At 38.7% G+C, this 25,166-nt stretch overlaps 1 protein-coding gene and 1 pseudogene across 5 annotated transcripts; one reads left to right on the top strand and one right to left on the bottom strand.

Moving 5' to 3' along the window:
- LOC148720290 (uncharacterized) overlaps positions 1 to 25,166 on the bottom strand; it is a 167,579-nt pseudogene that overhangs the window by 622 nt on the left and 141,791 nt on the right.
- On the top strand, positions 335 to 22,621 carry LOC111340580 (uncharacterized). Of its 5 annotated transcripts, none has more exons than XM_088739440.1 (15): positions 335 to 1,311; positions 5,422 to 5,530; positions 6,210 to 6,355; positions 8,162 to 8,317; positions 8,912 to 8,994; positions 9,305 to 9,454; positions 9,961 to 10,065; positions 11,065 to 11,186; positions 11,376 to 11,678; positions 12,502 to 12,647; positions 13,173 to 13,370; positions 14,485 to 14,614; positions 15,177 to 15,443; positions 19,140 to 19,272; positions 21,263 to 22,621. In XM_088739440.1, the coding sequence occupies exons 1-15, from the start codon at positions 461 to 463 to the stop codon at positions 21,574 to 21,576; spliced, it is 3,213 nt and encodes a 1,070-aa protein (XP_088595566.1). In that variant the 5' UTR covers positions 335 to 460; the 3' UTR covers positions 21,577 to 22,621. The 5 variants fall into 5 exon arrangements, with proteins under 5 accessions (XP_088595566.1, XP_022803178.2, XP_088595568.1 ...); XM_022947443.2 differs by having other exon boundaries at positions 336 to 1,311; positions 15,177 to 15,272; positions 21,260 to 22,621; XM_088739439.1 differs by having other exon boundaries at positions 337 to 1,311; positions 21,260 to 22,621.

Below are 25,166 nucleotides of genomic sequence, written 5' to 3'. Positions count from 1 at the left end.
AATAGGATTTACTGTGATATTTTTATAAATAAGTCTGCAAATAGGTTTTTAATTTATTCATATTTTATTACCAGTGGGATCTTTTTAATTATTTTAATATTATGAATTGTAAAGCGCTTTGGTCAATTAGTGGAGTTAGCGCTTTATAAATTATGTTAAATTAAACAAAATTAAAATAAAAATGTTCCTGCATGGCAAGAATCAGTTTGAAATTCACCCAAAAATGATCGGAAGAAAGAAGACAAATCCTGCGGATCCTGTCCGCAGTGGTCTGGGTATGATAACAAGGATGTGACTGCGTGTCAAAAAGCTAATCTGAGAATCTATCCCCAGGCCTATCTGGGGTTAGATTTTCAGAATTAGTCCAGTTTCCGTGATTCTGAGACTTAAAATGAGTTAAACGAGTTTTAGTGCAGTAAGAGACATCTCTGCAATATTCCTTACTCTGCTAACTATCAACATGACAAGATACGACAGGCAAGGTGTTCCTAACCAAAGTTTTCATAATCCGAAGGGAATAACTCTTTACCCAGAGGGTTTGGACACGTACGCAATGGGAAACACACCAGCTCGAGATATCACAGAGCTCTTGGGCACTTCGGCAGAACAACATGTAGACGTGTTGCTTTTAGCGTGTGGTGATGTTAGAAATTTCCTATGCAGTTTATCTGACCTGTCTTTGAGAAATCCTCATGAACATCCCAAGAGTTTAAGTTTCCATTTGAATGATTATGATCCGTCAGTGATAGCTCGCGATGTTGTGCTCTTAGAAGTCGCTAGTGTGATAAATTCTGATGTCCCTGCTGATGTAGAGTTCTTGTGGAATATTTGGTATAACCTAGCGCTGTCGTCGGCTCACTTTGATCGACTACGAAAAGTACTCAGTGAACTGTTAGAGAGGAATTTTGACACCGACGAAATCATCTTAAAGTTTCAAGATGGCGACGTTCTCCAAGAATGTCGGGATATATGGAAAGACTGGATGGATCTCGATCTCGAGGTGAAAAGTGTAAAAGAGGAAAGAAACAACCTGATGGAGGACAAAACAAGAAATGTAGGATTCTGTGAGGATTCGCACCGCCAATCTGTACTAGACCACATAAACATGGAGATTTATCAAGAGGAATTAGAAAAGTTTGTGAAACATGCTGCGACAAATCCGCTCTACACGGAGATAGAACACTGGTATAGAGAAGGCTCCACGAGTGATGAGTCGGAGAAAACAAATCCAACATTGATTCGTCCATTTGTTCGCAAGTGGAGACAGCATTACAGTTCCTGTGCGTTTAAGGGTTATCCACCCCTGGAAAGGTAAATAACTCACTTTTTTCCTTTTCATGATAGAGCCAACTGGAACTCTCGCTTTTAATCTCCCGCTTGGAACAATCGCGGCAGCCTACTTACAAAGTGTTTTCTCGCAACTTTCCCATCATTACTCAACGACATATACAGAAATGAATAGATCGAATGGTAAATGAAATAATAACAACACAACTTCAACTTATTTTACTTTACAGAGCAAATGTTAATTTATTGTTAGAAGGAAGCGTGGCGCCTCGCCGGTAGGGAGTGTTATATGATATATTGGTTTTACCCCTTCGCTAGAGTGAATATATATCTCTCATAAGGACTAATGCTCGAACGGCAGCTTTATAAGCTCTTTACGCTGGCTAATTTACATTATGAACTCATTCGATAAAACTAAATTATTACATGGCTTTTTAGTTCTTTGTTTTGAGCGTCAATTGGATATGTTTACATGCGTAGTTTTTGACGATTTCATTTCACCAAGTGACAAACTTGGAAATTTGCATATTTTTAAACTATATATCGAAATCGAGAAAGTTTGGTGCTGCAGGAACCCGCTCAAACGACAGGTGGATGAGATCTTTGTCGTACCTTTTCGGCAAAAACATTCGCGGGTCGGTTTCTTCTTTACGTGGCCTCGATTTTTTGTCATAAATTTGGCAACCACACACATTTTTAACGTTGAAACGAAACATAGGGTTATGGAATTGAACGGCTAGTAAAATTGGATACCAAATGAATATCTTTGATATACATTTGTAAATATACTATATACAATTCATGAATAGATCTAGAGACAGTAAGTTTCTAGAAAAAAACCACATGTATGGTGCTGCGTCGGTGGGGGTTTTACAAGGCAATTCGTTTTATCAACAAAGTTGGTAATGTATATGTGCACGATCCTTCGCAGTAAAGCACTATTTAAGCAATAGTGAAAATCAGACCTGAAAAAAATTCAGGCCTGTACGGGATTCGAACTACTGACCTCTGCGATACTAGTGCAGCGCTCTACCAATTGAGCTAACAAGCCAACTGGGAGCAGGCCATCAAATTAATTCGACATAAACCCGTAGATGATAAACCAAACAACAAGTATATATGAAATACATATATATATAATGCGGTTATGAAACGTATATGTGCACGATCCTTCGCAGTAAAGCACTATTTAAGCAATAGTGAAAATCAGACCTGAAAAAAATTCAGGCCTGTACGGGATTCGAACCACTGACCTCTGCGATACTAGTGCAGCGCTCTACCAAGTTGGTAATGTAAATTGGGAATCGTAAAACACTTCTAAATCCAACCTCGTTCCCAGGGTCTCTCATCTTCCCTTCCCCCCCCCCCCCCCTTCCTAGAGCGAGCGAGGAGAGACCCTGGTTTAGGCTGGTCACGTGTTTATAGAGCAAAAAAATTCCTTAGGCACGAGTCGTTTGTTTGCTCGATTTTTGCCTCATTTCCTTTGTCATTTTCAAATCGACGCTATCGTTGTTCAGGTCGCAATGTTTTATAGCAGCCTTCACGTTGGTATATCTCGTAGTTGGTATTATAACCTTAATTTAAAACCCAAACAAGTCCTGTGTTTAGAAGCGATATAATCGGGTAGAGATGTTGTAGCCGTTTCACCGACGAGAAAGGGTAAATCTTTGACTTTTCATCTTCTTTCGTCACTCTTCTTCGAGAAGTTAAACAGTCAACGACCTGTACCTTCCTTGTCATTTCGTCCAGTTGTTATTGTTGTTTCACCTTTGAACGCCTTTATTAAAGATCAAATAAGATCGAGCACCGGCAGCCGTAGGTTTATTTGTGACAAAATTGAACACTGGCACGTCAAATTATGTGAACAAAGGAAAGCGAATTAGTACGCGCAATCGCGTGCGCATGTTTTTCCTCTTCTCAAGGAAATAGGAAATGGGTTCTAGAAAAAGAAAGATCGGTTAGACGAGCGAAAAAAAAACTGTACCAATTTTCCTGGTCATGGACATTGTCTTCGCAAACATATCTGACAGCGGCTGAGTCAATCGAAGCGGGTAGCTCATTCTGAAAGAAATTTGTCATCTTTCGTAAAAATACTAGTAACTCAGAAGCGGCAAAGAAGTATCTGGGACCGTCGAGACGTAACAAAAAACAAATCTGGCAAAACATTATCGAAGATACAGTTGTTTACCTCTTTTCCAGGCAAAGACTGCATTTGCGTTGGTACTGTTACGAAACCTAGACCGCGACGGCTTCTCTCAGATTCCCTTGCATCATGGCCAAGGTGCGTGGCACAAATTGTGATATTTCTGTACATCACTTCACCGTTTCGATAGAACTCTGACTTTCACTGATCACCGTTTTACAAGAAATAAAATTTTTCAAGCGTCTTCGGAAGGCCCACGTAATAGAGGTGGAAAAAAATTTTCTTGTCTCAACAGCCGGCCATCATGATGTCCTCAGCAGTGGCGAGCGATGCGCGATTTCTTTTGCATAGATGCTCTTCGAGCATCTTATTCACAACGAGTGAATAAAAATCGTACAAGCGAACTAACCGTGAAATAACTTATTTATTATATACATACCGAGATTCATAAGCGAACAGAACTCAGAGATAAACATATCTTTATTTTCTTTCAAGGAAAGCAACGCGCGGTCAAGCCGCCGTTCGGGAGTTGCACTGAAATGGCTTCCTTGTAAAAATACTTCTTTACATCTAAATGATCAAACGAAAACGCCCTTAAAAGGCAGAACTAGGTAGAATAAATTAAGACATCCTGAAAATATGTCGAAATAGTTCTATGGAAGTTCAAAAGAGAACTTTTTCAGCTCTTGAGGAGTCAATTCGTCTATTTGTCTCGTTTCGCCTTTCAAAACAAGAAATTCGTGGAACAGAGCGACATCGTGTTTGGTCTTTTTCTTGGTGTTTTTTTTGTTTTCCTGTCCGTCTATGAACTCTTCTACAGGTGAATCTAGGCTCTGAAAACGGTTAGTCTGATTTGAAGTCATCTTTCTAAAGATAAATGCGCCTAAACTCTTAGAAATGTGCTATTTGTCAGTCAAGAGGAGCAGCGAGCGAGCGACACGGTTTTGTTCACTAGTGAAAATAATGATATAGCCAATCAGAGCGTCGATACGTCGTTTTTTACTGATGAAAAAAAATCGTATGACCAGTCAGCTGGCTCCTCTAGCGCGAAGGGACTATTTTTATCTCGATGCTTTTTGGCGCGTAAATCTCGGTATGTATATAATAATATATTTTATTTCACCCTGCAATCAGAAATAAATGAAAGTTACCAAGTTGGAAACTTGATGACTTAATTAAACTTTAAAATTGTGAACTTTATTTTATCATATAAACTGTGGTGTTATTCAAGGATTTCTAGCCTGAGAAAAGCCGTAACAACACACCTGAAAACTTACGATAAATTTGCATGTGTGTTTGATATAGCCAATCAGATGCTTCCACGTTACTCGCCTTTCACGTCATTTGGTCATGACGATAGCTGAAAGGCCTTCGCCATTCTCTGTCCAAGGTCGTTTGTGGCAATTTTCTCAGATTGTGGCGGCTAAAACACAGAAAAATTTTGTATTACCAACAGACAGTGGCGTTTAAAATTTCCTTATTTCTATTCTTTTTCATTCGTCAATAAATTCGACCTTTTTTGTCTGCGAAGGCTTATATTGTGTTAATATGATAAGTCGAGAATAATAGGTGGGCGCGAGCAGATAATATGTAATTTCTCTTCGAGTGTTTAACTCGAGTTGAACACTTGAAGAGAAATTTCATATCTATGCGCGCCCGTGCAATATTCTCTATGTCTTAATTTAATATGAAGGGTAGTATAAAAATACGAAAATGTCATATTGACTATGTAAGGTTTCCAAAAGACTGTTTTCATCGTGATAAAAAAAAATATTGCCATTCAATCCGAAATAAATATGAGGTTTAAACAGTATTGTCTCGAATATGTGTATGCTTCTTAAGTTGTACATGTTATATCATATGCCTACTTTGCATTAGGTTAGCGAACATCTTTGTCTGCATTTCTAGAAATTTGGTTGCCCATATAATACGCATTTATCCGCTTAGTCACGTACACAACTTTAAGAAATCTATTTTTTGTTTTCTTCAAGGAGAGACCTCGAGCAAGGTAAATCATGTGCAGATGTCTGTAAGGAAAAGCTGGCAGTTTGGGTGAAAAGATTTCAGGAGCAAAGTAAGAATGACCAAGCAACTCTGAAGGTGAATCGTGTTTCTTCAAAATTAGTAGGTTCAAAACTAAATAATCTTGGAGAATGGAAGGCTGCGATTGGATAGATAAACAAATAAAGAATTGAATACGACTTATTTCTCAATCCTTTTACAGTTATCGCCCGAGCTTAAGATTTATCTAATTAGCTGACTCTCGTTTTCTGCACAATTTAATGTTAGTGTTGTTGTTTTTGTTGATGTTTCCAAGTTTTTTTCTCACATTGTGCTACCTCCCCATTTACTCTTTATTTTCCCAATACGTACGCGACAAACGCAAACGACAAAAGGCATCAAAAATGAAAATGTTCCATTCTTTGAGTCGAAAATTGCACTTGTATCTGTGATGGCTGATCATACATTTGCATCTGTGTCGCAAGTGCGAGCAAGCCTATCGCACTGCATAGTGGCATGGCGCCAATAATTCTGTAGATCTCTTTAGTTCGAGGGTAGCTGTTCAGTTATATAAAAAGGTCATCCAGAGGCCTCAGACTAATGGTCGGTGCCTGATCTAGGTTTACTTTTATGGTTTCAAGATCCATCAAGATATCTGAATAGATCCTTGGCTGCAGACCAAATATTGGCAACTCTTCAGTACAATTTACTAAGAGAACACTCTCTATTACCGATAGCTATGACCGTATAATGTATATTTATCAATGTCATTTTGTAGGTGACTCTGTGGACAGGCGATGCACTTGCTTTGTGCACAAGCGGCTTCCTGCCAGAAATGTTGTTTGACGTTATCGATACAAGTAATCTCAGTGATCACGCTGGTTTGCTAAATGTTCTCGTCTGCTGTGCCCCGAGGTTGAAAGTGTAAGTAATTTTTCAAGTCGTCATTACCATCATTGTCGTCGCCATGATCATAGTCGGCCTTGTGAGGGTTCTTGAGAAGGATCACTTCTATTAATTCATGTTATTTTAACGACACAATGGTGATTAAAAAAACAAACAAACAACCAAAAACAAAACGAAAAAGCGAAATTTCCTTTGCGAAAAGATAGTAGACCAAAATCATGTGTCCTCTTTCCAAAGCCAGTTTTAGCCGGAGTAAACAACATTGGAATTATAAGTTTCCTCGGTGGGAGAAACAAGAATGATCAGTAAAAGTTGCGAACTCCTAAGGGTAGAAAAAAAAAGCCCCCTATTCCAAAATTAGCTCAGAACAGCGTATATGTTTATTGGTTTATAATAGAGAATGCTGATTTATTAGTGTATGAAATAGCATGGTTTCAAGTGGTATTAACACCGCGAGTTATAATTCAAAATTCATCAACTTGGCATCACGAATAAACCGTGCTATTTTTTTGTTTTTACTACAAATAAAATGAAAAGGGTTTTCTTCGACAATGATGTACTCGACGCCATTGTTGTCTTAACTGAGTTTATAATCTTTAATTTCGAGCTTTTCCTCGAGAGTTTGCAAACTCTCTCTCTTCTTGAAAAATGAAACTTCTGCTGCCTGTTCCATTAAATGACGTCCCAGAGACGCTGACGTTACCTGCAAACTGTTCTTCTTTCACGCCTCGGCGAAAAAATTTACATCAAAATCCTCAACTTTATATCACACAATATCCGGACTGAAAGCTTCTTTTTTCAGCCCAAGTTGTTAAAGACTTTAAGCAATTTCTTCGTGCCTTTCTTCGTGTTTCCACGTTGTTCATTCTCCCTTAGTTCTAACAGCTCATTCGCGTCAAAGCCAGTGAGACTTTCAGCCATTGTTTCGATAATTACGGTTACCATCACGACGAAAACTGTTATTTCTACATGTATGTATTTCAAATTTGGCTGATTTAATACCAGCCTGGGCCAATCACATCTCAGAAATTTCTCAGCCTGTAGTATAAGCGATGGAATTATAAAAATTTCTATCGTAATTGTTACAGTACAACTTCAAACGAAAGGAGAAAAAAAACTTACCTTCACTACCTTATTAAGCTACGTGTAATACTCTTACATAGGAGCGAATCCAACAAGCAATGCAGTAGTTATCATTAATAACTTACACCTAAGCCCTCTACAAACTCACCGTTTTCTCCAAAGTTTCTTGAAATTAACAGACCTCCGACAACTGTTTTCTCTCTTGCTATACCTTTCCAAACAATCAGTCGCTCCGACAACAGCAACTAATCAACAAATGGTAAACACCACAGCGTACACTATTGAGTTATGGATGCACGCGGGAGGTTGCTAAGCACGAAAGAAGCGTAAGAGTCGCTCGAGGCGATAGCCGAGAGCGACTCTAGCTTCTTGAGTGGTGGACAATTTGAATCATATTTCCGACGACAAAGAGTCAGAATGGCTGGCAAATATAGATCTAGGTTCATTTGATGAATCGAACGAAGAATAAAAGCTTGACGACCAGAAAATTTCTTCATTTAATGAAGAAAATAGAAACAGCAACACAACAACGCGCCAATTCCGTTCCGCTTCGCAAACTTCTGTCACGCACTCCCCGTCAATAAATATCCGCGAAATTCGCCCGCTGAAACAACAGTTTGGCGCGTTGGATAATAAATAACTTATTAGACGTTTTGTTGTGTAAAGTATGAGTATGGAAATTTTTGAAACTTTATTTTTAGCCACTATCCATAACAGTATCGTTTTTACAATTATATTCAGACCAAATGAGTCTTTGCTGTTCACATCAAGCATGTTATGGCACGGTAAATGTGACACTATAAAGGAGTACTACGAAAACTCTGTTGGTGTTCCGTCGCAACTTCTCCCGACGGTTCTTGGCTTGAAGCTGGCTGTTGATCTCGAATTGGGAAGCAAGTACGCTAAGCAATTGAAATACACATAACATTCAGATGCATTCTGCCCGACTAGTTGTGCAGTCGTGTATATATCAAGTCAGTATTGGCTTGTATGACTACTGCAGCGTTGACGCCATCTTTTGAAACATTTTTAAAAGACAGATAGTCATATGAATTCTTGTCTACGGTGGGAAAGGAGAGGGGGAGGGTGGGGGGGGGGGGAAGAAGAGCGTCCCATACCCAAACCCTTTCTTCTTCTTCTGATAAAACGTTAAACTCCACCGATGTAGTTTTCCTCAATTTGTTGTTTATAATACCCAAGCCAGTAAATAATTGGGCAATTTTTTTTAATCACAATTCTCAGAAAGTTCACGGGATAGAGGCTTTCTGAGTCTTTCCTTAAGCCACAAAAAGCAAATTTCTTAAAGCTGGATCTTAAAAATTAGTACGTGAGCCAATCCGCTTGTGGCTCTGTAGTCAACTGCCATGCCGCTGGGATTTATTTCCTTGGCTGATGCTTAGGTCATACCACGTGACATTTATGTTTGTTTGTGATTCTTGCTCTTTTCTTTTAATTTGTTTGTTTGTTCGTTTGTTTTTTTTTTCGGTATAGAAAACTTCCAGATGATTTGGACTCTACAGAAGAGACTCTTTGCTGGGTCAAGGCGGACACAAAAAGGACTTTACTGACAATAGGTCGGTTTATAGTGTCCTCACTAGAGACAAAAAATTTTCACATAATTCTTATTATACTGAAGAAGTAGTCCTGTTTTATTTTGAGGTTAAAAGAAAAAAAACAATGTAGCCGTTAAAGAAGGGAAAGAAAGGAAGGGGGATTATTTTTCATTGGATTGGAATCCTACCCTGGATGAAAGGAGATCTTATGTGTCGCTTCGCTAAAAGGGCCGAGTCAAATTCCAACCTTTCTACTTAGGCATGTTATTGTGGCAGATCAATTTCACTTTTTCTTTTGCAATTTTACCAGTGTTTTTTTTTACATTTACAGATAAAGCCACCGATGTTGTCCAAGCGTTACTGGATCTCACAGAGCGTTGCTTCAATCTGTCGAACGAGACCTCCATTGACCTCACTTTACCATCACCTCTGACCTTGCTTCGAATTATACATCAGGCACAACCACTCTTCAAGGGAGGAGGTCATATTAATTCTAAATAAGCTGTTCGCCTTTAGCGTATGCGTACTCTTGCCGTTCGAGGAATGAAAATACAGATCGGTTGGCATAAGAAATGACCAAGCTCATACTGTAAAATAAAACACTAAGCGCAGGAAAAGTTTGCGTAGTTTTAGAGAACTATGATTATTCCATAATAATTCTTCTATAGTTGTTATAATAATTTATCGACACTGAGTAAGTTTTTGATATTCGGTGTTGCTGAAGGGCTTGGTAACAACCCTGGATCTTCCTTAATTTACGGGTTGTTTCCAGTGTATTACACTGATAACGATAAAATGCGAGGTGCCCTCTCATTTTATCTTCATTTATCTTGATTACAATTGATGGAAAGAGTAAATCTGTGCAATTTTGATTTTGATTTGGTGAATTCAGGAGGGAAAAAAGTTACTGGAATGATCCTTCCTGTGCATGGATAAAAGATCTTGGTTTCATGAACATGAAATATTGACGCGCAATTTATGTTTTAGCCACCAAGATTTTTCACGCTCTTGAAAATAAGCTACCAGCTGATTTTAAGGAGAGGCACGGACTATCCTGGAATTTGTTAAAGGCGTCGTTGGGGAGAAAACCAAGTAAGGAATTAGTGAAGGTTCAAGAACAAAATTAAGCCACCAAGATTACTTCACGTGCACCTCTGCCAATGTAATCTATTGCATAACTTGCAACTATTGCAAAAAGATATACATCGGCGAATCAGGCAGAAGACTAGGTGACCGATTCCGAGAACACCTTCGAGACGTGGAAAGGAATGACAAGGACACATCGAAACCAGTCGCTAGACATTTTAATTTACCTAATCATTCTAAGCAACATATGGCAATCTGCGGTCTTTCCTTACACTTAGGTAGCACGGAAAGTCGTAAAACTCTTGAACAAAAGCTCATCTTTTAAACCGGCGTCTAAATCCCACAGGGATCAACGAATGCTTTTCATTCCACTAATTTATTCGTGTTTTTCGCGTTGCCATGTTCCCACCAATAACGTAGCTCCATTTTCTGCCTTTAAAAGCACACACACAACCCACAATTCCTCTACTCGCTCCGACGAAGGGCTAACGCTCGAAACGCCAGCTTTTGTAATCGGCCAACTTACCATTTCAACTTTGTTGATATATCCAAATTATTTCGTTACCCCCACCGACGCAACCCCAAACAGTTTCTTTAGAAACTATCAGCCTTTACAAACAGCAACAGCTTCCTTGCGTATCTATGCGCTTGCAGATAAAACTATGGGATCTATTCTAACTCTTTGGAGATAATAAAACAAGGCAATATGAACTCAAATCATTATTTAGCTGTTATTGTTGCCAGATCCAGATGGAGAGCAGGGGCTGTTGATGAAGTGCTTGCGAGTGTGGCTAGGTTACTAAGTTGTTTGCAAAACTGCTGCCTCCACAGTCGTATTTTTTAGCACAAGAATTGGCGGAGATGCAAATGATGGGGTTTCTGGAGAATATACTTCTCCTTTAAAGAAATTGTAATAAAGAAAGTCCTAAGGTATATCTTAGGAACTAGACTTATTCTAAAATAGAGTTTAAATATATAAATCATTTTATCATTTTGCAATTTCAGAGCCCATCGTTGAAATAAAAGTAACCACCAAGATAACAGTCCAACCTTCATTTAAGGGTACACCAAAGCCTGTGATTTACATTGAAAGGGAACACAGCAGTCCTGAGGATGATCCCTTACAAGTGAGAAAACAAAATCACTGTGTTAAGCTTGTAGTATCTGATCATAATTTTCGTCTGGCGCATGATAAAGCAAAGCTCACGATGATTTACAATTAGATTATTCACAGATTATTTATGTAGCTTTTACATTTATCTATTTACGTTTTTATGGTCATTTATTTGTTTACTTATCTTGTCTTTCTGTGTAAGTGGATTCTCGCTATTGACCTTGCCTCACAGCCGAATCCTTCAGCAATTCACAACAGCTTACGCTATGAAGATAAAACGCACGTGGCGACTTTCCATCTAAGCGAGGAAGACTGGAATGAGCTTAACTGTTCTTCCACGGTACGGATATCATCCAGAGAACCTGTCATCGATCATAAACCGGTGCGTCTTGGGGACGAGACTGTGAAGAGTGTTAAACGAGTTGATCCTGTCGAAACATTTGGTTTGTTTGCAAGTCAGACTTTCACCGTGGTGGAATCCGACGAAAAATGCCAAGTTCTAAAGGTAAACGTGCGTTATAGTATATTTTTTACCGAGTTTAGCTCTGATGGGAAGTCTAATTGCGCTACAACAATGTGCAATGAGTTCTCCAATCAAGAACATCTTCCAGAAGCTAGGTCTGTAACAAACGTGTATGGATTTCGGACACCAGAACCTAAATCAAGTAAGGCGATGGTAATGTTGGTCTAAAAACTAAGTCAGAACTTGGAGAACTGGGCGTTTCAAGAATTCGGAGAAATACCCCTCTAGCCATAAGTCGTCAAAGGTGCTTGGTATATTTACAGACTGTTTGCATGCATACTCTCCATATTTTACTTTTAGTTACAATAAAACGTTCTGCGTCGTCACTTAGATTATGTTGAATGCTGACACACATCTCATCATTTTCGAAAAAAGAAAAAGCCAAGCTTGGTCATCGTGGTGAAGAACAAGTAGGGTAAAAGCTGAAGTATGCAATTCATATGGTGACGCCCTAAGCTGATCGCGTTAACGATTGATGAAAAGTGAAGCCCCGATAGAAGAGGGGGAACAATCTGAGCATTCCGTATCCTATTGATTTTTGGCCTTAATATCCCGTATCTTGTCAACTCTCATGGTTTTTATCCCTATCATTCCAGTTCAATATCCCGTATCTTGTATCCCACTACTTTTTTACCCAAATATCCCGTATCACGATAACCCTTAATAAAGCCTCAAACCTGGTAGCATGTGGTCGAAATGTCTCAATATGCATTCAAATGAGGCTTTGCAAAGACCTCAGAGCTTGTGATTGCGTTTCATCGAACCGCCATTATTTTTTTCCTTATTCTAATTGCGTATTTTATAGGTAATAAAAATGGAGGAGGAAGCTGGTTCTTACTCCGGGGAACTTGAGATACTGGACTCCGCTATCTGTAAAGCGGAAGCGATAGAGATCAGCCAGCCAGATAAGTCTCCAACGGAAGTCCAAATAGACTTCAGGGGGGCCACAGGGTGGGTAGCACTTTTGGGATGTGCAAAAATTTAGTAGCGATCATTAGGCACAACTACGTGATGAGTAAAACGTATTATGAGCCTCGAAAAATCTTTTCTGAGAACTTTGAAGAGTGCTTAAGTTTTAAGTATAGAAGCTTTTGAATGATTAACAAGGAGATGCCGATGCCTCTATTTAGCTTGTTCTTTGGAAGAAAAAAGTCCTAGATGGTCTCTTCGTCTGGAAAAATGAATCACAATGTATGCTCAATTGTTAAAGGGCCACGCTCGACTGGTGTGCTTTGCGCGCCACTTTTATTGTTGTTATCCGGGAACTCGATACTTTTTCTCTCACATCGAACGGAAAAGAATACCACAACGGCGGTGGCCTTTGCCAATATTTTCATGGCAAAAATAGACATAGGCTATTATAAGGCAAAGCACAACTAAATTGCTATTTTGGAAGAGACCTATTGACTACATTTTCAGTCTGTGGAACAGAAGCAAAGGCAATTCATTTACTCACCCATTCTCTCATCCTCACAGTGACCCACTTAGCATGTATTTTTCATGCTTTGTCGACATTGGCTCATCCGAGTTCCAAATCTCACGCAAAGTTGGGAAAATATTCTGCAACATTTCCAAACTAAACGATGGAACAGTGGGAGAACTTGTAATACAAAACTTAGCTCCACTGCCTTTTCATGCAATGCCAGAGTGGGATAGTAGACTTACCGATATAAGGTATGTATAAAATGAGATCAGTGAGGGACTTTTTATAAGAAAACAATACTAAGATATAACCAAGGTACAATTAGTGATTCGGGATAGGTTAAAGGGAAAAATCAATGTGTAGGATCATTAATCAATAGATCGCACTTTCTATCTGTTTTTAATACAAATGTTTCGGCGAAATATACTTTATTAGTTTACGCAGTGACCAGAAAATTAAGTGAAAAAGGGACTGAGACTAAGAATCGAGCCAAAGAGATGCAATATTGAGTATTTAATAGCTTATTTCTGAGAACATGGAAAATCGATGGACACCCTTTGATGAATATAATTAATGGAGGATAGTTAAGGTTGGCCGAAATTCGGTCTGTACCAAATTAAATATACAAAGTTTTGTGTTTCTTTCGGCCATCGCGGGAAACTATCCTACGAAAACAAGATTTTCCCAAGTTATAAAATACCCTTCTACTTTAAAGGATGTTTTAATCGTTCGAAAATTTTCTTGGCAACTTCTTCAAATTATCCTACTATAACAGTCACTATTTATGTTCATTAAATCAGAAGCAACTTCAGTTGCCTCACCCTAGCCCTGACCCTAACCCTGGTCCCCGGGCTCTTTCCCAAGATTTGCCACTGGGAATATTGATAGTTAAACGAAAAGCAACGTTACGTAGCAGGTATAAAATTGAGGTATCACATTCTATTGTTTCTGAAAGAAAGAGATATTGATCAAAATTCGCCGTGGATGATGTTCCTTGGTAATTTCTGCAAGAACTCAGCATTCGTAATAGGCCTTTTGCAGCTAGAGATCACGTGCTAAGATACCGCATAGCAACGCCATACTGGAGAGCAAGCACTCCAGTGATCTCAGACAGTATAGAGGTAACAGAGGTCTACATTCAAACAAAGAATACAGCGGATAACAGGTCAAAAGGTATCCCAATTCGAGAAATCCAGTAAGAAGTAATCAACAGCTTCCTCGGAGTGTATCAGCAGCAAAATCACACCAAAATTCATTTTTCGCTGATACACTCCAAGGAAGCTGTTGATTAAAACTTACAAGGCCTATTCTATGCGCTATAACACGGCTTTAATAAAATTGTTTCTTGTTGTTTTACTGTTTCAGAATGCTCGGTAGAATGTTTCGCACCATGCATGATGTGAAACTGAAGTCACAGCGTATGCCGGGTCCGCCATTTTTTGACCTTAGAGAGTCTATTTCAGACATTATAGATAAGCACGTAACGGAACCTGAGGTAAGCTAATAGGAAACATATCTTTCAACCAAACGTAAGCATACATTGTCAGGGACTGGGACTCACATTACGCAATCGTGTAATCTTAGCTTTGACCACAGAAGTATGTAAGTGTGTCCGGAAATATACTCCCTATAAATTCGTCAAACCGAAGCATAGTCAGTTCAGTTAACCTTCACTCGCAAACCTGCGAAGACCTTGTAATCTCAGTTGTGTTTATTAAAGCGTGTAAAATCCATCTCGAGACTTCTCTTGGATACGTTGTCCTGTGGCCAGAGAATTCCAGGAAAACATGAGAATTTTTAGTAAGTTTTTCATAGATATCTAAGAGTAGCGAAGGTTTCAGTTAAATTTGTAATAAGATCTTTACCACATCACTTAAGTTTAACAGTGCGAAAAGATACAATGTGACAAAACGAAAGAAATGGGATCTCATTTGGATGTATTTTTACTTATAAGGGGCTAATTCATGATAGGCATAGAAATTATACTGGGAACCGATTGTTTCTATCATGCGTGAAGTCATTTTAGTGATGGTATGTTTCATTGTTAAACGCTGAAGATTCCTAGGATACATTATGTTGACGAGCGAGGAATCATCGAAGAACCATATGACTCACCTGAAGACATGCTGAAGAAGAAGGGCTTCGTCATCAAGGTAGAAAAAGTGTACAAGTGGAAGAATTTACCAGTGGCTAGAGTTATTTTCTGCGATTGTCAGCGGTTTGCTAAGTTGCTTCGCAAGAATCCAAAAGATGTGACAATTTTAGCAGAATACTTTAACCGTATTTTAGGCGACAGAGTCAAACGACTTGTTGCACATCAAGAGGTAAGAAATGATTTTATGAAACGATATCCGTGAAATTAATGTATGGCTTTTGTCTGCTACTATCTCTTTCACTCCATGCGATGACCAAGCCATTCTTAGATGACTGGGAATTTCTGGGATCTTCACCTATTACTTGAAGGAAAGAATCAAAGGAAACAGTGAATAAGTCGTGGATACATTACGTTTAAATTGGTTTTAAAATGATAGATCCCTTTTTACAAAAATGGTTAACTCTCGAATAAAGTTAAAGCTAATTGGGATCACTTTGAACTGCAAGGGTGATGCTGGGAGAATGGTCAGGATCCACACTCTGGCTTTCGGTCAGTACAAAATGCAGACTGCAGATCGGTTACAAAATGTGGATCAGGAACAGAATGCAGATTGGATAAAAAATTCACACTGTTTTTCGTCTAATACATAATAATACAACTATAGTGGCCGCTTTTTAAAAACAAAATATAGGAGGAGACGGGCAAGGAATATTGAGACAAATATTTCACAACAGTCCAGATGATCGTGAAAGATAATCGCGGAGAAGCGATAAAGTGACACTTGGTAAGTTGAAAAATGACTTGTTATCGCGTATCAGACGAAACAACAAATTCTCAGCCTGAATTTTATACCAATCTGCGGTCTGCATTCTGTACCCGGTCGGCAGTCTGCGGTCTGAATTTTGTACTGACCGGTTCATAATTTTCTTCCATGGTAATCTCGATGGTTCTTCATCACGCCGCGGACGCCTTTGCTTATACGAGTGACTTTGACTTCCTTCTTCGTTCCCGTAATCTTCCAGAATAATTTCTGTTACCATCAAGTAAGTCTTCTGACGGCGTTTCGTTCTGCTATGCCACAAGAGCGTTTTGCCTGGATATTATGGACTGATCAGTTGTGCTTCTGATGTTTCTAAAAGCTTTGTTTAAGCTTACGCTTAATTCATACTTTTGCTTACATGAGCGCTCATAGGCTCCCTCATAAGTTAGATCAAAATTTCACTCCAAGTTTCGCACGTGAAATTCACTCGAAAAGGACTCACTATTCATAAACCACCTGTGAGCTTGAAGGATCGACGAGCAAACGTCTCGATCGAGGAGTTAGACTCTTCGCACTCAGCCTCTACATTCATAGTCACACCTGTATTCTTTCAAAGAACTATGACCCGGTCACACATGTTCTGATTGCGACGAGTATTATTCGAAACTCGCTCCCTTGAAAAAAGTCGAATTATATTTCAATATTGCGGCGTTACTTCATAAACTCAATATAGGTGCCGTAAGGGTGGTTCCTCCCACGATTCACGACTACTGAATATAACAGATAACGAATGACAGCAATCAATATTCTTATTTTACGCTTAACGGTGAATAACATAACAGTGATGAAAAGATCTTGCATTTTTGAAAACCTTAAGATCGTGCATTTCTTCCATATTACATGCAAACGGTCAATTCCAATATTTGTCTTCACGCGATAGTGCCTTCTTGTAAGTAGAAGATCATAAAACTGAATATAGATATAATGTATTCACATTGACTCTCCCTAACAGAGTTTTGATGTAACTTTAACAATTCTTCTGCTGTGGGTCGTTGAGAAATGTCGTCTCGTCATCATGGTCTCTCGCAGGTAGAAGTTCACCATCAGAGTCGGTGCCGCATTTGGTCGCATTTAGTAGTACGGCTATCACTTTCCACGGCGTCGTTACCTTCTGCATGTACTGATGTTTGCCGCTCTAGTTTCATCTTGCCTCTTTGTTTTTAAAGACTTTTCCTATTGTTAGCAGGATTATGCAGAGCTTTTATGTTTGACCTAACCTTCTCCGTTGGTTTCAAAGAGGTGGCATACATGTTGGGTGGGAGGGTACCTGCTTTGAACTTTCGACGGTCTTCCTCAAGAAGTTGAGGAATCATAAGCAGTTGGAGGAAAGAAACCAACTAACGTTTCACGATCCCGCTCTTTGTTGTGTACGCGGAGGAGTGTTTATTCTTCGTCATTCCCGATGGCCCATCCAAATTTTGTTTTGCATATTCTGGTCTTAGGACTTCCCCTTTTCTACAACTGTGCCCCTTAAGGTCCCAAGGGGCCTCCTAATCTCGTGCCCATATCGTTTTTTACACAAGATTAAAAAATCTTCAGAACGCCCGGAGAGCTTTGCGTCGCTTTGTAGACCCTTTGTAGACATTGTAGGTCGAGTACTTTTTCATGGAAAAACTGCATTTTCGCGTCAGTTATCACGATAACACAAAAATTTCTTTGTTTCACGTATCGCGACTAGCATATCGTTCACATTTTACTGCTCTTAGCTTTTAATGATTCCAATTTAAGATAATTAAAAACAGCTGATCACGTTTCACAGGGAACCTTAGGACCCCTCATAGAGGTGTTCTGGTATTATTTCGGAAAATTGATAACAATTAATCTGCCGTTGACATATCTATTTGTTTACATCTGAGTGAATGAAAAATTTCCATATTCTGACTCCTGACAAAAGTCGTTCCACTCTTCGCGTACCCGCGGCTAAAAAGGGAATCCAAGTGAATCTGACATGATAAAGTTTTCACGCACAGCGATGTACTCAGCACCACTAATTTGCTCATTCAATGCACATTCTTGATAGATTTCTTTCCGCAAAATATTGCGTATTCCATCTATAGGGTTGTGTCAATATTCCCATTTCCGGTGTTTGACTGCCAGTTTGTTTGTCTATCTGAATACTTGAGACAACACAATACGCTCGAACTTTTTCGTTGTTGTCTCCGAATGATAAAGAAGTGATATCTGCCGGCAAATCATGACCGGCTATTACGAAAAAAAAAGCTCAAAGAACTCAATGAAAAATACGCCAGGAGGAGCCAACTGTGTTTGCATCACAACAAACTCACGAGAGTCGTTTCTGTTTTCTTTGTTTTGATTATCTTCTTCCGCTTTTTGCGTTTCCATCGCCGAAATTTTCCAAGAATTACGAACTTATGTCTAGTTCTATTTTTTCATGCGCGGGATCAATGCGTGCAATCCCGAGCCGGCAAGATGGGCCCATCTTGCCCGCTCTGGTAGCCAATCAGAACACAGGATTCGCTTCGTCTTGCCCACGGGTACTGCGAGCAATGTAATAATTAACAATTATTGGATGAGGTTGAGCATGACAGCGATAATTATTAAGGCCAGTTTGTGTTATCTGCCAAAGCCGAAGGCTGAAGCGGATAACACAAACTGAGGCCCTGCTAATTATCACTATCATGCGAAAACCAAATCCAGTAATTGTTTTATTATACATATTCCTGAGCTGCACTTGTAAAGACAAGAGCGCATAAAACTACTGTCTGTAGGTATGACATCACTTATACATATATAAAATCCATTCTCCGTTGGTATAACGCCACTTCTACACATATAAAATCTATTGTCTGTAGGTATGACGTAAGATAATGTATAATAAAGCAATTATTAGATGAGGTCGAGTATGATGTCGTGAATTATCAAAACCGAAGTCTAAGTTATCTCCCGAATCCGAAGGCTGACGTCACCTGTGCGTTCGTGCACCAATAAATCGTAAATATGAACAAATCAAAATGCGTGTATGACTCAGTTTATTAAAAGCAAAATTAAGATTAAAGGTCTGGCCGAATACCCGTCAATATGTGTTTAATTGAAACAGTTTATAGCAACTGAAATGGAGTAAATCATGCCTATTTTTTTCAACAGGAGAAGGTCTTGTTCCGTAAAATGCTGTACACACATGCAGCCCGCGTTCCTCAAGATCGTTATTCTGTTGTATGGAAGAATTCGTATATTACCCCGTTGTTCCCACAAGAAAGGACCTTGCGTTTTCTCCGTAGTAAGTTGATTTACAAATGGGAGACTTTGCCTGATTCCTTTTGTAATACGTTGAGTTTATTCATCCTCCAATGAAACAAGAAAGTAAACATCATGGACATTCGTTCCACAAATTCTTTTCGCAAATTACTTGGGATTCGGGGCAATGAATGAGTGGCCAATAATCAGATCCTTGTGTTTGAGCAAAGATTTCTGGGATCGCCAAGGGGCATACATTGCAAACATTGCAAGTTTCTAGAAGGAAATATATGGCAAAAGGTCGTTTCGACGTCCAAAAACGATTTTAGAGAGAGATCAAAGCTCTTTAGCCGCTGTTTTATCAGAAATGGATTATTGCTGATACGAGGGAAGTGTAAAGTTTTGTTTGAACAAACACGAAACATGTTATAAAAAAATACCAATAAACTGCTCTCTTTTCGTAAGGTCTACGGTGAAATCGTCATCATGCAATGGTCTCGAAGTATCACAAAATTAGCCATGAATCGCTGGTAAATAACTCAATTAAGTCTTTTCATTTGTATTCATGTGTGTTAGCCTGTATTAATACTTGTTAACCGTTTTGATTACGGTCTCTGAAAAATTACAAATCGCGGCGTCTGAAAATAAATACCTCGAAGGAGAGAGGTCGATGTGAGGGGAAATTTAAATTTTCGTAGAAGAAAAGGTTCAGGTTTGGACCGATTATCAACGCTGATTTATTCCCATCGAACACAACAAATAAACAATGTGAATAAAGGCTGATAGTTTCGAAAGAAACTGTTTGGGGCTGCGTCGGTGGGAGTAACGAAATAATATGGATATATCAACAAAGTTGAAATGGTAAATTAGCCACCGTAATGATTACAAAAGCTGACGTTTCGAGCGTTAGCCCTTCGTCGGAGCGAATAGAGGAATTGTGGGTTGTGTGTGCTTTTAAAGGCACAAAATGGAGCAACGTTATTGGTGGGAGCATGGCAACGAGAAAAACATGAATAAATTAGTGGAATGAAAAGCGTTCGTTGATCCCTGTGGGATTTAGACTGCCGGTTTGAAAGATGAGCTTTTGTTCAAGATTTTTACGGCTTTCCGTGCCACCTAAGTGCAAGGAAAGACCGCAGATTGCCATGTGTTGCTTAGAATGATTGGGTAAATTAAAGTGTCTAGCGACTGGTTTCGGTGTGTCCTTGTCATTCCTTTCCACGTCTCGAAGGTGTTCTCGGGACGTGGAACAACCTTTCGCCATATATTTCCTCCTAGCAACTTGCAGTGTTTACCCCATGGCGATCCCAGAAATCTTCGCGCAAAGACGAGGGTCCAATTCTTGCCACTCAAATAAACAATGTAGCTGTTTTATGACTTTAATGTATCGCGATAATATTACGCTCAAACAAACCATTTTAATCTCCTGCCGCTTCGAGGTAGCTGCTGTGGCCAAGAAAACAACTAGAACAAGAATTAATACACGTAAATAAAAATTTAAAATACTTTTGTTAGTTATTTAACATTTTATCAACATTACCTAATCCATTTTCATAAAAAGGCAGCGAAAAAACCATGATCTATATTCAAAAGCCTTTCTTGGGACGTGGAACAACCTTTCGCCATATATTTCCTCCTAGCAACTTGCAGTGTTTACCCCGTGGCGATCCCAGAAATCTTCGCGCAAAGACGAGGGTCCAATTCTTGCCACTCATATTTTTTTTGCTGAGCAATTCTGCTACTGTATAGCGTGCACCTATTATTTCAAGTTTTGTAATCGGCTCCAACGTATTTAGAGGTTTAATAAAGGAAAACTGACGTCAAGGAGGCAATCCCTAAGTGCGAGAATGCCGGTAAAACTGATTTCAATATGAAAGAGAACTCAGGGCGAATTAGTTAGAAGTCGATCGAGTAGCATTTTGTTTTTAATTGATAATTCCCTATCTCCTCAATACATCTATTCCTTTTAGTTTTATCAAGGAAAATGAGGTAGTTGCAAAACATTTTAATTTTTTACTTTGCCGTTCTAGAAGCAGTTAAGAAAAATAACCATGGTATGAAAACTCCTCTACACAGTACCCTTAGTTCTGAGGAACCTGGACATTTGGATGATCAATCCTCTTCATCAGGAGTTAGATCTGTCTCCCCTGACCCTTGTGCGAACCTATTCGACCCATTTCAGGGCTCAGCTTCCCACAGGGATCAAGAGTGTGCCTTTTGCCATTCAAAGGGCGGGCCTTTTAAAAAGTGTCTTGGATGTGAAAAAGTGTCCTATTGTGATAAAACATGCCAGAAAGAGCATTGGAAGAAACACAAAAGTGACTGCAGATGGAAAAAGAAACTTTGAGGACGCGACAGGACGCATGCGATTCTCCTTTCATTCCATAAGGACGATCAGAAACAATTACATAACCAAAAAGTTATTTTATTGGTACCAAATGATTCGATCACTTGAAACGGAAACATTGATTACGGGAATAAATATCACTTTCAGGAGTCGTTTCTATTCCTGTCCATTCAATGATATTTTTCTGACTAGTTTCACCATTAGTGTTTATTATCTTATTTTCTTTTGCATTTTTTTTTCTTCTCTTTCACAATTTTGTTCTGATGCTCAAGTAGTGTAAAGATTTTTGGTAGCCGGGAGTAAAGATGAATTTTTCCGATTGTGGTTCAAACATATAAAAAAAAAAACAAAGCAAAACAAAGTGAACCAAACCACAAGAACAGTGAATGGTTTTTCGCAGTTTATTTGAAATCTTTAAACAAAATTGGTGTTCTTTCTTTTAACAGACATATATTCTTTTTTTTTAACATAGAGTGTACTTGAGGATAATTATTTCTTCTCTAAACAAAGCTTCATATGTATTTATTTCAGCTTATATTATCATTAATAGCAGCACAAATAGTATCAGCTGTTATCAGCATCAATTTTACTGTTAGTATAAGTTGTGATGGCAATTGATTTTCCAAAATCGAAAGTAAATGGGAAGCCGACAACCCGCGTAGAGTTATAGTCTAAATATCCATTTAAAAGTATCATTGTCCAAAATCAACTGTTTCCCAACATCTTTAATTAGCTTTTTCGTTTCGGTTATCGTTTGGCAGTCCTGCTAAGAGACTTGCCATGTAGAAACATACCCACTTTTAGTCGAAAACACTGGTGGTAAAGACTACAGGCGCCCCAAGCTCATGTCTTGAGAAATAACAAAAGATGACTTCCTGAAAGCGTCATAAGTGTGACGCGATGTTAAGTTACGAGCGGAACCGTTGAGAATTTGAAAGCGTTATGAGGAACAGTATGGGGAACGAAATATGGTCGATTTACAACACTAAGTATTACAAAATAAAAACATTTTACACGTAAGATTAATAAAACTTGTTCAATCCTTGTTTGTCCGTTGTATTCAAATCATACGTGCTCGCAATCAGAAGTTCTTCTACATATTTCAAACAATCAATTAATCATTCCACCTTAAACAAACTTACCATTCAACTGAACTAAGATACGAAGTGCCATCGTATCTTCCAACAACCACATAAATAAAGCCGTCAAGGACTCTTGCTCCACATCCACTCCATGGAGTAGTCATTGGCGCCACCGGCACCTACTCATCCTTGCCAGGATCGTACTTCTCTACTGTGTCATACCTATGGCCGTGATCACAACCTCCGATGGCATTAAGTACCAGAATACTCCCAGAGTAGCTAGGCCTACTTGTTTTTCCACAGAAAAGATATGAGTTCCACTGCAGGTAGTGAAAATTGTTACAGGCTATATATTAATTGACCAAGTACTGCCAACACCGATCCTTACCTTATAGTATTAAAGCGTATCTCCTGGAATGAGGCTTCGAGAACCTAAGGGGGGGCGGGGGAAGGCTGGGGGGAAGAGGGGTGTATTCCGGCATATGTTGCCACCCGGCAACACTTACTTATGGCAGTGTTACTTATGCCGTAAAAGTTTCCTAACTCTTCAATCGATTGAATTAAACCCTCAGTGTGAGTGAGCATACAGAGCAATGCTTTCATGCGGTATTCGTCTGACTGCTATAATGGTGAACTCGTGAGATTACATTGCATTTTTGTTTCTGCTTTTGTGTTTTCTTCTTTGTTATCAACTATTTAGTTAGTTTATGATTAGTTGGTCAGTTAGTCAGTTTAGTAAGATTTAAACATTGGTTTATATTTAAAATGTAGTTACTGTATGAAATCAATTACCGAAGTTAGGTTTGAGATACAGCGATAAGTTTTTGAACTGCGACAGTCTTGTCAAAAACTCGTCAAAATCATGCTAACTGAAATCTGTTCTGTGACATCATCACATGTAACAGGGTGTGTTCATTTGATTCGCGTTGATCAGACATATCAAAGTTAAATCGCCTAGAATCAGATTCGACTAGAAAAGGGGTTCGTGATTAAAGCATTATGAAGTACCAGATTTATTTTTTAAATGACCCATCGCCTTTTATTTTAGTTTTGTCTCATTTCAGTAAGTTTTAGGCCAACAATTCCTTGTAACTTGTCACGCAAGAACGAGTTGTTATCAAAGTGTTCACAAATGTCACGTATGGCATGTATGAGTAAAATTCCATGATTAAATTTTTACGCCAAAAGTTATATGACTGAAAATGAGACGTATTGCTGGAAGAAAGAAACATACTTTTTGAGGTATTTTTAACCCAAAATCTTTTTTTTTCTCTGACGAAGTCTTTTCGATACTGTCCCAACGAAGTTTGAGGCATCTGGAATTTTAACAATTCTTAATCTGTTTTCCAATATCGCGCAGATTTGCGTGGCGTTTCTGAAAGCACAGATAGCATCCGAGTTTATAGTTAATAATAGGTGGAAATTCGTTAAATGTGTCATACAGAAAAAATGGGTAGTGAAATCTAAGTAGCTTAAACACGAAGGTTAGGTACCTTAGGTACCTCTGGACCAGTTGTCAATCAACCGTCGTGTGATGTAGAACTCTAAGAGTCAAGTAAGCTTGAGCTATAGCTAATCTAAAGCAGTGAACAGCGGGCGCGTTCCTCAAAATTGTTTTATGTTTTCATCACAATACAAGAATTTTTGAGATTTGTATTTCCTTTCTCCAATGGAAACTGTCTTTATTTGTGGCGGTGAATTTGAAATGGAAGTAGGTGGTTCGCACGTTACATCATTGCCACCATGCTGGAGGAAGTAAACATTTCATTAGCTCTTTTTGTTCGTCTACCAGGCACCTAAGGGACCTCTCCTTTTAAAGCCTTTCGTGTTTAATAGCTATGATTGTAAAGCGCTATTGATCAGCTATATAAATTGGTAAATCATTAAAATTAGTTATTAGTGTTTAAGTAAAAAAAGGTAAGGACAACAACCTAAATAGCCGAAAAAAATATCAAGAGAAAAACTAATCTGATACAAAAAACGCAATGACAAATATCTACACTGATAACTGAGACAAAAGCGAACGAAGCCAAAAGCTGATACCAGCAAGATTATCAAATTTAAGACTGCCTTGCAAAATGTTTCAAAATAAAGTTCCAATAAATTATAAAATTGTTTTTGCAAATCGTTTATTCTTCCACTTCTTGTGCCATAAAGAACGAAAAATATAACTAGAACTATGCTAAATCGTTTCGTAAGTTAGCTCGACAAAGGCGTACTAATGACACCGAACTCGCACATTTTCATTTTCATTACTTTTACCTGTCTATGCAGATTGCAACATTTAATTTAGTCAAAAGGTGATAAAATAGTTAAACTGAGATAATCCCTTTGAAATTCCTGAACTCGATCATTTTTCAGAATTGTCTTATTCTAGGTCAGTGCCATCCTTCGAATGTATATTAGGGAGCTGTAATGAGCAACATGGCAAAAGTCAGACACACCATCTAAGTACTGTTGTTACCAACTTTCTTCAAAATAATAAACGTAATCTACCAGCAGTCGAGG

Source organism: Stylophora pistillata, chromosome 11, assembly GCF_964205215.1.
Source record: "Stylophora pistillata chromosome 11, jaStyPist1.2, whole genome shotgun sequence".
Lineage (NCBI taxonomy): Eukaryota > Metazoa > Cnidaria > Anthozoa > Scleractinia > Pocilloporidae > Stylophora > Stylophora pistillata.
This window is presented reverse-complemented; position numbering and strand designations above follow the sequence as displayed.

Excerpts from the sequence above, each read along its gene's own strand:
- LOC111340580 (XM_088739439.1), top strand. The coding sequence starts at position 461 with ATGACAAGATACGACAGGCAAGGTGTTCCTAACCAAAGTTTTCATAAT. Across the intron at positions 13,371-14,484 it reads AGTAGACTTACCGATATAAG|AATGCTCGGTAGAATGTTTC; the intron begins GTATGTATAAAA and ends TTACTGTTTCAG. Across the intron at positions 15,444-19,139 it reads GACTTGTTGCACATCAAGAG|GAGAAGGTCTTGTTCCGTAA; the intron begins GTAAGAAATGAT and ends TTTTTTCAACAG.